Source organism: Ornithodoros turicata, unplaced genomic scaffold (assembly GCF_037126465.1).
Source record: "Ornithodoros turicata isolate Travis unplaced genomic scaffold, ASM3712646v1 ctg00000746.1, whole genome shotgun sequence".
Taxonomy (NCBI): domain Eukaryota; kingdom Metazoa; phylum Arthropoda; class Arachnida; order Ixodida; family Argasidae; genus Ornithodoros; species Ornithodoros turicata.
In genome coordinates this window covers 712,780-724,711 of record NW_026999400.1, presented here as the reverse complement: position 1 = coordinate 724,711, position 11,932 = coordinate 712,780, and the positions used below count along the sequence as shown (strand labels likewise).

The 11,932-nt window shown below is 47.3% G+C and overlaps 1 protein-coding gene across 1 annotated transcript; it reads left to right on the top strand.

The window, feature by feature from the left end:
* Window positions 1-3,705: 3,705 nt before the first annotated feature.
* On the top strand, window positions 3,706-9,513 carry LOC135374813 (membrane metallo-endopeptidase-like 1). The gene is made up of 2 exons (XM_064607740.1): window positions 3,706-3,838; window positions 7,151-9,513. The coding sequence occupies exons 1-2, from the start codon at window positions 3,788-3,790 to the stop codon at window positions 9,356-9,358; spliced, it is 2,259 nt and encodes a 752-aa protein (XP_064463810.1). The 5' UTR covers window positions 3,706-3,787; the 3' UTR covers window positions 9,359-9,513.
* The last annotated feature ends 2,419 nt before the right edge of the window (window positions 9,514-11,932 follow it).

The following is an 11,932-nucleotide window of genomic DNA, read 5'->3' as shown; positions in this document are numbered from 1 at the left end:
TTTTAAGTAGTGGTAGAAAGTAATAACTGATGTCAAATAATAAACATTTTTGACAAATAAATCAGTCAAATGAATAAATGACATCTTAAGATGACGCTCACTGGGTGGTGCTCCTATATCGCATATCGTATTTTCTTATTGTAGGTCAGACACAGACATTGCAGTTGTTCTCTCATACTTTGGATGTCAATGAACCGTATCTTCAGCCGATGCGGAGTTGTACAGGCCATGAAACAATGAATAAATGGGTGTACAGCTTTCATTGTACATAAACATCGACACAGAAAACATGCAGGGGACAACTGTCAAACCAGTGTCTGGTCAACTGTAGAAAAATACTAGCATCCAGAGGACGATATCACTAGCGAACCAGTGCAGCGAATTATATCGATTTTATGTTGCCCATTGAACGGAATTTCAAATCAGGAGAGCAAATGGTAACACTTAGTCGCCTGTGATGTGCTCCATCGCATCGGCTATCTGCAGCTACGCCCCTGTATTTTTGGCAGCGCAGGCGCTTGCAGGACTATTTTTTCCGTCCACACAACCAGGAACTTTTTTTTGCTTATACCCCGCGAATTTCGAGACCGTGATTTTTGCAACCTGCAATATCGAGGTCCTCCCGCAAACTTCAACAGCTTGGAACTGACTGAGGCGTGCACTCTTAGTGAAAAGAAAAGGAAATGACGAAAAATTAGTATGAGAGGCGATGGTAGAATTTCTAACATTTTGTCAGCATTACGAATATTACAGCACAGTCCTGTTGAACGCTACTCTAAAGAATGACTGTAAATCCCGGCTTGCACTAACTGGATATACGAGGGATTCTTGTTAGCCTTATGAGACAGTTCAAGCAGTTGACTGAGTTCACACAAACTCGAACCGGCAAAATCGGGAGAATTGAAGTCACACTCTTCTATACGCGCACCGTGCGCAGAGAGATAGAGAAAAGAAGAGGATTGTTGGTCTCTGTGTGCTTTCACTTTACATTACACAGGCACGACTGTGCAGGCTCAGGGGATAATCCTTTTGTGAACAGCTAAGCAACCTTTTGTACTGGTCTCCAAGGCCATGCTCTATGTCAGTGGGCCATGATGAGCTCATTACGGGGGCTTTCCTTGTTGAAACATTTATTCTCCACTTCTTCCCACGAAGCGTCGATGCGGAGGCAAGTTTGTAAAGCGTGGTAGCTAGACATTTCCACATATTGGTCAGAATGATGATGCGAGTGCAGTGTGTGCTTCCTTCATAGAGCGTTTTCAAAGAAACACACGCAAAGACACGAGAGTGGAACCGAAACGGAGGAGCCGCTAGGAGCGTGCGCAGAGAAAAGAGAGAGCAAAACCGAAACTCGGCAATGCAGGTAGTGCAAGGAGCGCGCGCGCCTGTATAGCACCCGCAGACAGGCGGTGCTTTCGTCAGTCGAGCGCTAGTTCTCATGAGAAGAAGACTTGTGACCGATCACTCCGCCGTCGCCATGTCAGTTGAGGCCTGGCTGTCTACAAGAGCGGATGCTCCGTCACCGCAGGGGAAAGACGAGTGATTTGCTGTAGCGGATAGGCCTTCTTCTCGATGTTTGCACATTTTTACTGTGCACGTGTTAAGCCTTTTCCTCCACATGACTGAACTTGTTTAGCAGTGACTTGAGGAGCGTTGAGTTTCGTAGCGTTGTGTGTCTGAAGCCTTTTATCTGTGCTTTCGCACATTTAGCAGGGTTCATTTTTACCACGCACCAAGCATTTTGTGGTTATCATCTTGTGCTAGCTGTTGAATTTCGTAGCGTTGTGCGGTGACGCTGCGGTTAGACCTAATCGATTTTCTTAAACCTTTCCCCCGATGTGTTTTCTGTGTGCAGTCGCATGTCTGGACTTGTTTATAGTGCCTTCCTAGTATTTCGTTGCTGTTTTCATCTTGTCTTAGCCCTCGTGTTTCCTAGTGATGTGCATAACGCTGCGATTAGGGCTAAGCGCTTGTCTTCAACCTTTTCTCTGTGCTATCGCATGTTTAGCATTTACCATAGAGGTTAAGCTTTTTCTCCGATGTTTTGTACGTGCTCTCGCATATCTAGACTTGTTTAGCAGTGACTTTCTTGTTGCAATTTTTACTCGCCGCTAGTATTTTGTTGTTCTCTGCCTTTCACACATAGACCCATGATGGTGGCACCATCTGATGTGATGCCTTTCAACTAGGTAGCCACCTGTTGTCGATCCGTGCAGCGAGCGGTCGCCAAGAAGCAACATGGTGGTCGCTGGTCACTTGGCCATTCCGGAGCGATTTCTTCGACGCGGCATCATTGATTTTCGAATAAATTGTTTCTCTCCTCTGTTTCTGTCTGTTTTTTTTATTTTTATGACCACGAGTATCCGGAAACATGCAAGTGGCTTAGACACAAGTTAGATGCTCCCCAATTAGTGTGGTGACTCACTGAAGGATGCTGTTTACTGCAGGGGTCTTAGTTGGGACTTAATTGATAATTTAGTGGTGTCCAAGCTTCCTGTGTGTTCCTGATACTCGTGGTCATTCCCTACTACTTACAGTTACATTAAAGGGTCGACGTTTCGGCAGTCAGCGCTGCCTCAGACAGGACGTTGAAGGCGTGCTGGTTCTGCGCAATGTGCGAAATTCTCCTGATGTTCTGCGCGTGCGCGGAACCAGCAACGCTATCCCTTATGCACGCAAAGGCGATAGCGTTCGATGTACTAATACTCACTAATATCCTGAGAATCGTAAAGTGGTATATCAACAGGGAGCTTTAGGAAATCGCATCAACCCTTCAATTCAGTCTCCGTATGGCTGTGAATCAATCAGATATCAGCAACGTTGCATCAGCCACTCCAAAGGAACCAGGATCATGTTTCGGAAATGTCATTGTGAAACTTTCCCCTAGAACTCGCTACTCAGAAATATCGCTGCAACCCCGCTGTTCCCCACTCCTTCCTGCTGTCCCCTCTCCATCTGTCCACATCTGTACCCCGGCCATAGCCACAGTTGCTTCGCGGCGCTAATACCGAATAAAAAATTTAAAAAATATCGCTGCACGTCCACAGTTGACGACCTCAGAATAATCATAGGAAAGTCTATACCAAGATAACTTCGCGACAGGATGACGGTAGCACCGAACCCGACTGGATACATCTACAATCGTAACTCGTAACTGTACACCTTGCAAGTGGTAAAACGGCGCTCGCTTAAGCGCTTTGTAATTCTTTCTCTCGTATGGCGTCTTCAGTTTGCGCAAACGAGCACGCAAGCCCGTAGTTATGATGATAGATGTCACGGCACAGTGAGGGGCGGATCGATGAGTTTTCTGAGAGGGGGTTCAGCCTTGCCCAGCACTATACGCAATCGAGGTCAATTAAACACTATGTGATGCCAGAAACACAGGAGGGGCGTCAGGACATCCTAACCCCCTATAGATGCTCCCCTGGGCACAGTATCTACCAGGGCACCTACTAAACAGCCATCAATAGAAGCAGAGATATCTTGGCAAGGAACGTCTATATAACGCTTCGATGTTCGTGGAAAGTTGGTACGGGGCAGGACTATCGTGCCGGCATGGGACCAGTATCATCCGTAATTTTTTTCGCTGAAAAACGCGGAATTTCTAGTATTTTAGCACAAAAATTAGATATTTTACAGCTGCAGAAAGGTAGGATCGCCGAGGCCCGTGAAAAAGAGGACACCAAGGAGGATCCTCGTGTCACGTGCAATGAGCACCTGTTCCGTGGCCACCTTGAGGTGAAGAAGAAAAAGGAGAGCTTCTTCCGCCGTCGCCTGGACCATCGTTATGAACCACACAGCAAACATGTCAGATATGTCTGAACCTATAGTGATGACGGTGAGTTCCTAATTAGGCTTAGACTACGTGTAGAGCTTCATGCACGTCATGCAATGAGAGTTCGATTGCGATCGTCGCGGCATAAAGGGAAATTCCCATCAAGAGATTTCCAAAAAGTCTGAGTTCTCAGTGGAGAAGGGCTCCGATGGAGGCCTATTACCTGAAATATATCCTATTTTCACCATATTGCATTGCTATGTAACGTTCAACGCAAACGCAGTTCACGCGCAAAAAAAAAAAAAAACACCACTGCAAGCGAACTGACGTCACTCCTTTGCTCACTCCAAGGGTGCACCAAGCTAGCACGCGAATGGGCAAGGTCGCCTGCTTTTGACGTCACAGCCGGTTTCTTCGTAGTGCGGGCAGCGGTGGCGTCGAAGCAGTCGCCTCCTTTGGCCATGGTAACTAATGCTGAGTTCATGCTCTATATTGGGTTTCCGACCTCCTTTCGTCGGACTGGCAGCGATTGCGCTCAAAAGGTCCTCGCGCGCTATACCGCCGGATGGTAGCGAGGCCTATCCCAACATCCTGGGGCAGGAATGTGGGAAAGGCAAGGAGCACGACGAAACAGAAAGTGTATTTACAGAAGTTATACAGAGTTCTCACCTTAACGGGTCACAGCGTGCGCTTAAATAGGCGACGTCCCTGGGAATCAGGTCGTAGTCCGCAGTGGTTCCAGGAAGGTGACTTTCGTTCTCTCCCCTTTAGTCCCTCATGAATGGGTTCTCTTGCTGTGAGGAACATGGCTTTCCGAGTTGAGGGAGCTAAAGCTTTCACTTTTGCTCTTTCATCCCCCCTTGTCGCTTCTGATCCCCATTTGCAAGACCTGTCTGGCTGGTCTGAAAACTGCCTTCCTGGGTGCGCTCCCTTTGTTCCCGTTTTCAGCCGGTGTTTGGCCTACTTCTCTCTGGCACTTTGGCCTCCTTAGCGTCTCACTCCCAATGAGACATATACTAAGGCTGTGCGGGCCGCGGCGGCCTGTACTGTAGTCCGCTGGACTTATCTCGGATAAAGTTCCTGATGTTTCCGGGAATCTCTTGAAAGAATTCTTCCATTTCGAGCACCTCAATAGTTTTTCGGCGTTTCCGAACGCATCTGAACTTTTCAACCATTCGCGCAGGTTTACCTTTATGTCAAATGCCCTTTCAGCAAAACAGCTCACATTCCACCCTGTCCCATTGCGGAACCTCAATGTAAATGCTTCGGCGGGGAGACGGAAACGCTTTATCAACTCTGCTTCACTTTGTCGTAGTCCTTGGCGACCTCTGCTGAAACACGAGCTATGCTATCTGCGGCCTCACACGGTATCACCGTCAATAATCTAGCTGGCCAAGTCCCTTTAGCATATCCTTCCCTTTCAAACGCCCGTTCAATATTGACGAGGAAAAGCCCGATGTCCTGGCCAATCCTGAATGGTTGCAAGAACTTTGACATATCTAGATTTTCCACTCTCGGCACACTTTGTTGGCTCTGCGACTGACTCGTAGCTTCACTTTGGAGCTCTAATTGTAGCTTCAGCCTTTCCAGTTACAGGTTCCGAGACTACCTTATCTGCTGGATTTTCAGTCTCTCTAACTCAAGAGCTTGTTTTTCACACTCTTTCTCTTCCTTTTGCTTCTGTTCTATAAACCTCTACCCGAGAAACGTCATCATGACGTTGGTAGACACACCGAAACCAAAACAGATCGGAAGGGGAGAGCTGGGTTCCACGAATGGGCAATTGTTCGCTGCCTCCTATTGAAAGAAAAGTACGACGGAAGGTCGCGTCCTTTTCAGAGACCATCGTAATCCCCTTGTATCAACGCGGACTCCAACCTCTAGCTCTACACCGCTCCACGTCTGAGGGGGGGAGTGATGTGGAGGAGGAAATGTAGAGGAGGTGGTGTCCCTCTACACCCTCAAGACCGTGGCTTTCGGGCACGACCTTGTTCGCCACTAGCATTGAACGTAGTTCAACTCTACCAAACTCGTGGCGCTGTGGAACAGTATGACGTCATTTGTTTACGAACAGGTAGAGGTCTATTGCCTGATGGTTCCAGTTGTTACCTTCCTGAAGTTCTGCCTCAGAATAGCCTCTATATGATCTGCGCCTTCCTTACGTACTGCCTATTGTGATCCCGAATTCCCTACATACCTGCGTTAAATCATTCCTCAGGAAGCGTGTCAAATCCATGGTGCAAAATCCAGCCTGACGACACTGTCCTACACCCCTCTGATGTACCCAGTAAAACCCAACTAGCACTGTCAGGGGGGACCCCCCGGGATAGATATGATTTTTCTAACATCTACTCCTGGTCAAATGAGAACCAAAGTCAAACCGGCTCACCAGTTGCATTCTGAAACCGTGGATCCCATTCCGTCGTTGATCACCAGTTGATGCGTACCACCGGATGGTAACGAGGCCGATCCCAACACGCTGGGGCAGGAACGTAGGCAGAGGCAAGGAGCACAACGAAACAGAAAGTGCATTCACAGAAGTATACAGAGTTCTCATCTTAGCGGGTCACAGCGTTCGCTTAAACAGGCGACGTCCTTGGGAATCGGGTCGTAATCTGCAGTGGTTCCAGGGAAGCTGACCGTGGTGTCTCCCCTGTAGGTCCGTCATGAATGGGCTCTCGGGCTGTGAGGAAGATGGCTTCCCGATTTGTGGAAGAAGGCGAAAATGGCTAGCCGTGTGTCAAGCAGTCCGGTAAACCTCGCATGTACCTGGTGACAGAGGCGTCGCGAGGCGAGCTACCGCCTGGTGCACGATTGAGTGACCCCCCCCCCCCCCTTAGACGCTCTATAAACAGAGGAGAAACGCTCATACGTAGTTCCCGAGCTCAAAATTCTATTGACTCTCATTGTATTATGCAATCCAGCTCCCACAACCTGCTGTCTGGCACCCCCTCTGGCGAAGGCGTCCGGAGTAACTCATTTTCGCTACTCTCGCAATTTTTCGCCCACTTAGACTAACTGAGAGTTAAGGGGTTGAATAAGAAAACGCGCGCTACCCTCGTACAGCTTGGGACAACAGTTTAGGAACACTGAGGTGTCGCTTTTTGAGTGATGATACCGTACCAGCAACCAAGAGCGGGCACACACACTGCACATACTGGGAGATTGACAGCACAGCCGGTCACCCGTTTCTTATGCGACCTCTTCTCGATATCTCTAGCACAGGAACGCCTCGATGAAGGAATACACCAGTGGCGTGTTCCGTAAGCTTTTGTCCCAAGCCGTAAATTGTGCGCGTTGTGAACAAGGACAATCTGCAAGGTTTGCTTAAATATAACTTCAAAAACTAGGGAATGTGTTTTTCTGTCCTTTCAGGAGTTTCAACGTGAACAGGAGCCAGTGGCAGACGAAAGAAAGGAGACAAGCTCTACCGGACAAGGGCTATTCGCGCTAGCACTCTACGCTCTAGGAGCTCTGATATTTGGAGCCTGTATCGCGATCATAGCGTTCCATCGAAGAGATCGACTATCCCTGGATGACAATTACACAGATGACGACGAATTCCGGATTTCTACAGCACGAAAGACATGTCGGGCTCATGCAACTCTATCCCCAGAAGAACACGAAACGGGCCATTATGAACGCCAAACACTATGCGGCACCGACGACTGCCAGTACATGCGTTGGCTGATCAGTATGTCTGTCGACACGACAAGGAATCCATGCGACAATTTTTTTACCTATGTCTGCGCCGGTGCTATGAAGTATTTCAAAGGGACACCAAACATGCTAGGTTACGGCACCCTCCAGACTAGGCGAGCAATTGAGATGTGGTTGAAAAACGCATCTCCTCCCGCTCAAAGACAAAGCGCCTTCCAGAAAGTAGTCAAGTTCTATCAATCGTGTCTCAAGGGTCCACAGTCAAGCAAGCGAGGAATATATGAAGTTCTAAAACAGTTAAGCTTGTCACTGACACAGGAATTGGACTTTGAACCGCTTGACATGCAAGTGAGGTTTCTGTTTGAAGGATATCCGGCGATATACATCATGACTCCAGCACCGTCTCGCAGCCAGGACGACATCTTCATCGACGTTCGTGTATCTCCTAAATTTGATTCGTTTCGCTCGGTTAAGCCTGGCGGTACAACGGAACGCAGAATGATTTATCAAAAGGTGTTACACTGGGTATTCGAAGGATTAAATCTCGACGACGAGGTTATGGATCATGTTCTACAAGCGGAAGACGAAGTGTACGTCGTCTCCAGCAACCAGACGTACGGAGACAAACGTTACACATTTGGAATGTCTAACATCGATAATTTTGCCGGCAAAGACCGGGGACTATGCGAAAGGTGGAGAAAGAGTCTACAAAAATGGTCAAAGTCGCTTTTCCCCGGAACATACCGACTGCAAATGACTTCAAACGATATACATCTACTTTATAATTTATTTGGCAGCAAAGCATTGATAAGCACCGAAGACATCCGAACATTTCTTGCATGGAGAACAACGTGGTACCTTTACAATGTGTCTCTAGTTGCCACGGAAAATCAAGTCAGTAGGAGAGCTAACATATGCCTAAAACACGTATTACATTTCTTCAGGATTGTTGCGCCGATGAAGACGTTGTTAGAGAACGTAAACCAGTCAAAAGTAGATACTGTACAACGGATGACGGATGATATACTGCTTGGGATCGAAACGTCTTTCAGGACATCGAGTTGGCTCGACAATTCTACGCGGAAGGGGGCCTTAAAAAAGCTATCGCAATTACACAAGCGCATCGGTTACCCTCTTGGTGTTTCATCCGAGAAAGCGGCTGACGCATATTTGAGCAATGTCCCAGACATGACCGACACTTACGTTTCGAACGTGGTGAAGGCGAAGAAACATCTAACGTCGAGTGTCATTGCTTTGTTGAGGAACAAAGACGCCCTCAACGCATCCATCGTGTCTCGCTTCGTAGCCTTCATACCGATTTATTCCGCAAACGCGGCGTACAACGCGCTAACCAACGGGATTTATATTCCTCCAGGCATAATGGTCCGGCCAATTTTCACTTATGGCGGAACACCTGAATTGAACTACGGTGCGCTGGGCGGGATACTGACACACGAAACTATGCACGGCTACGACAATAAGGGAAAAAATTACGACGGTACAGGTAACAAGACAGACTGGTTTTCTGAAGCCAGTAACCGAGCGTACGCTAACCTCGTTCAGTGTCACAACGTCAGCATCGAGAACGCCCCAAAGGCAAGACACTACGCGGATTACCCGCACGAGTACCTAGCGGACACGATGGGCAGAGGGTCAATACTGAAGGTGTACAGGAAAGCTCTGGAAAAATCCACTGTTCGTCTGGGACAACTGAAGGGGTTGACGAGTGACCAGCTCTTCTACGTGGCTTGGTGCCTGATGTGGTGTGGAGAGCCTGTCCCACCGAAGACTCATCCTCGCTCTGACGAGAGGTGCAATGTTCCTCTCATGAGTTCTGAACACTTTGGCGAAGTGTTTAACTGCCCTCCGGGATCGCCAATGAATCCGGAGAAAAAATGTCCCTTTTGGAGAACGCTTCTCTGAATGAAGGTTCAAACGCGTTGCTGAGCGTAGACTGAAGTGTTCAATGAATGAAACACTTTATTTGTGTTTCGATACCTTTGGACTTACTGTGATATTGCTTCTCTCATAAAGTCATTGCTTTATTGGCGTTTGAATGAAAAGTTACCATTTTTTCAGGTGCGTTCTGTTGTCTGTATGGTTTTTGGTTGGTTTATGTTCTGCGTACTGGAGTTGTGCTTCTGTAGTATTGAAGTGGCTCCTGTAAGCATTTCAGGCGGGTTTCCCTTTAATGCAGACTGAGGCTTCGAAACTCGAGAAACGAAAATTTTGCGAACGATATCTTATGTCGAGTTAGCGCAGAGTTAAAGTAGAGTTAACGTTTAGCTACCATTGTTGTTTGTGGCCACAGGAATGGCATCCAACGTATTGCTCCGTAGACGAAAGCGTGCTGGGCGAACGCAATGCACCCTGGACAGGTCCTGGTCGCACGTCACAGCAAACGTCAAGGCACATGTGACCTTAAAGATTGCGGCGCCTGTGATCGGCGGCCAAAGCGTTTGTAAACAATGTGGTTTCTGGACGACGTTTTGGATGTTTTTTGAACACGGTAATTATTTTTATCCGATAATGTCGCGGTAAAACTCTCAGTTTTACACAAAGCCTCGTATTGACAACTTCCAAAGATGTGATGGCGACCGCGCGTTAAGACTTACCGCAGAGGCGGAGAGTTTTCATTTTCCCGGAGGGGGCAAGGGCGCACCGCGAAATAAGTACTCTGGCCCGGGGGGGTATGTTTATTAAGAAAAAAAAAGAAAGCAAAGGTAAGCCAGATAGATGTCGGCTTGTTATTCCAAAAAAGTGAAAGGGGGAAGTCTAAAAAGGCAAAGAAAATAAGAAAACAAAAAGAAGGAAAGAAACGGAAAGAGAAATGAACACAAAACTAGCTCAAGAAGCTCAACAAGCTCAAGAATCACACACTCTGGCGGGATCCTATGATGTATGCAGAACTCGTATAGAAATAAGAGGAAGGAAGAACAGAAAAAGCAAAACAAAAGAAAAAACAGAGAGAACGTAAACAGTGAACATGTGCACAACTGAAGGCATTACGCCTTTGAAAACTGAGTGCAAAAAGAACAAAATGTATTGAATCCTCCGTGTTTGACCCGAAATGCGCGCAATATGGTCAATGAAATGGAGCAGCGGGAGTTGAACCCGCTCCCAAAGAATGTGCGTTACCGTTACACCTCACTGGCAGCTGCTGGTACCTTTTTGACTGCTTCGTTTCATTGATCTGATTGCTTTGGGCGAAATTCAGGATACGTGTTGTGTCATCCTCTGTGTTTCTTCGCCTCACCTTCTACTGTGATAATGAGTATGGTGGGCGGATACATATTTCACAAATTGCAAGATGCATTTTTGGGTTGGTGCCCCTTCGCTCTTTTGACCCGGGCGCGCCGAGCCCCAAAGTTTGGTGTCAGTCTCTTAGCGGGACTTCTCGGGGGAGGCGGCGCCCCGCCTAGTTCATGTTCCGGGGGGGCAAGGGCCCCCGCGCTCCCCCGCAGTCGGCGCCTATGACGTACCGAACCGATGCGATGTACTTAAACTAAGGTGAAATGGGCTACCATGTTGAGGAAGAAGCACCCCATAGTTTACGATGGCAAAATACGGTGATCTCTTGGTGTTATGACGGTGAAAATATGTCGGTAAGCGGCAAAACGACATGTAAACAAAGTCACATGACCTCAAAATGACGTTTTCTATGACGTGCGACGAGGACAAGATGGCATTTTTGCCAAAAGCACCCCCTTGACCGGTAGTTACAACAATGGCGGGTTTCTGTCACCACTGTGTTTGTGGCAATATGCCATGCGCTGCTTTGTATAATGATGTTGATGATGATTCGAGTTCTTTTTTTTTTCTTTTTTTTTTGGCGCATCGCGCTATTGTGTGCAAACATAATTAGTGAGAAAGAGTATGAATAATGAAGTATGAAGTAATTCCAATATCTGTCAAGAAGTCTGGAGGGATTATCGCCTCATCACCAAGCAACATGGCTGGGCGAAGACATGAAAATATCCACAGCGATGTTGACAGTAGGACCCGTAGTGAGAACACGAAATCAGTATGTGTATGATAGGAGTGCACCGCAGTGCTCGCACTGAGGCGGCTGCTCCCCTAGGTGTAGCTTTGATAGTATGACACTCAGGAGACGATCTTCTGAGCACTTCCTATGACTTTATATATATTCGTATTGCTCAAATGGAGCTTGTTATGTGTTTGGGTGTCCCAGAAGTTTTGCAAATTTGTATAAATTGATTTCTTTAGTGCAGATACAATGTCTTGTAGGGGTAATTCAAATGGGGTAACATCACTTGAAACTATACAGCTGCAGCAGCATTGTCTGGTAATTCATTGCTCTGTATGCCAATGTGGCTGGGCACCCATCATAGGATTACAGAATAGTCTCTCTTGTGTGTCGTGTGTCTTGTGCATCGTACTGTGCTCGTTGCTATTCTTTTGTTTGCCTGTATTGTTTGTTTGTCTGTACAGTATACAACTGGTCGTTTTACGCATCCTTCAATAATGTAGTTTGGT

Bases quoted from the DNA above. Each gene is read 5' to 3' on its own strand.
- LOC135374813 (XM_064607740.1), top strand. From the start codon at position 3,788: ATGAACCACACAGCAAACATGTCAGATATGTCTGAACCTATAGTGATG. The intron at 3,839-7,150 runs GTGAGTTCCTAA...CTGTCCTTTCAG, and splicing joins CTGAACCTATAGTGATGACG to GAGTTTCAACGTGAACAGGA.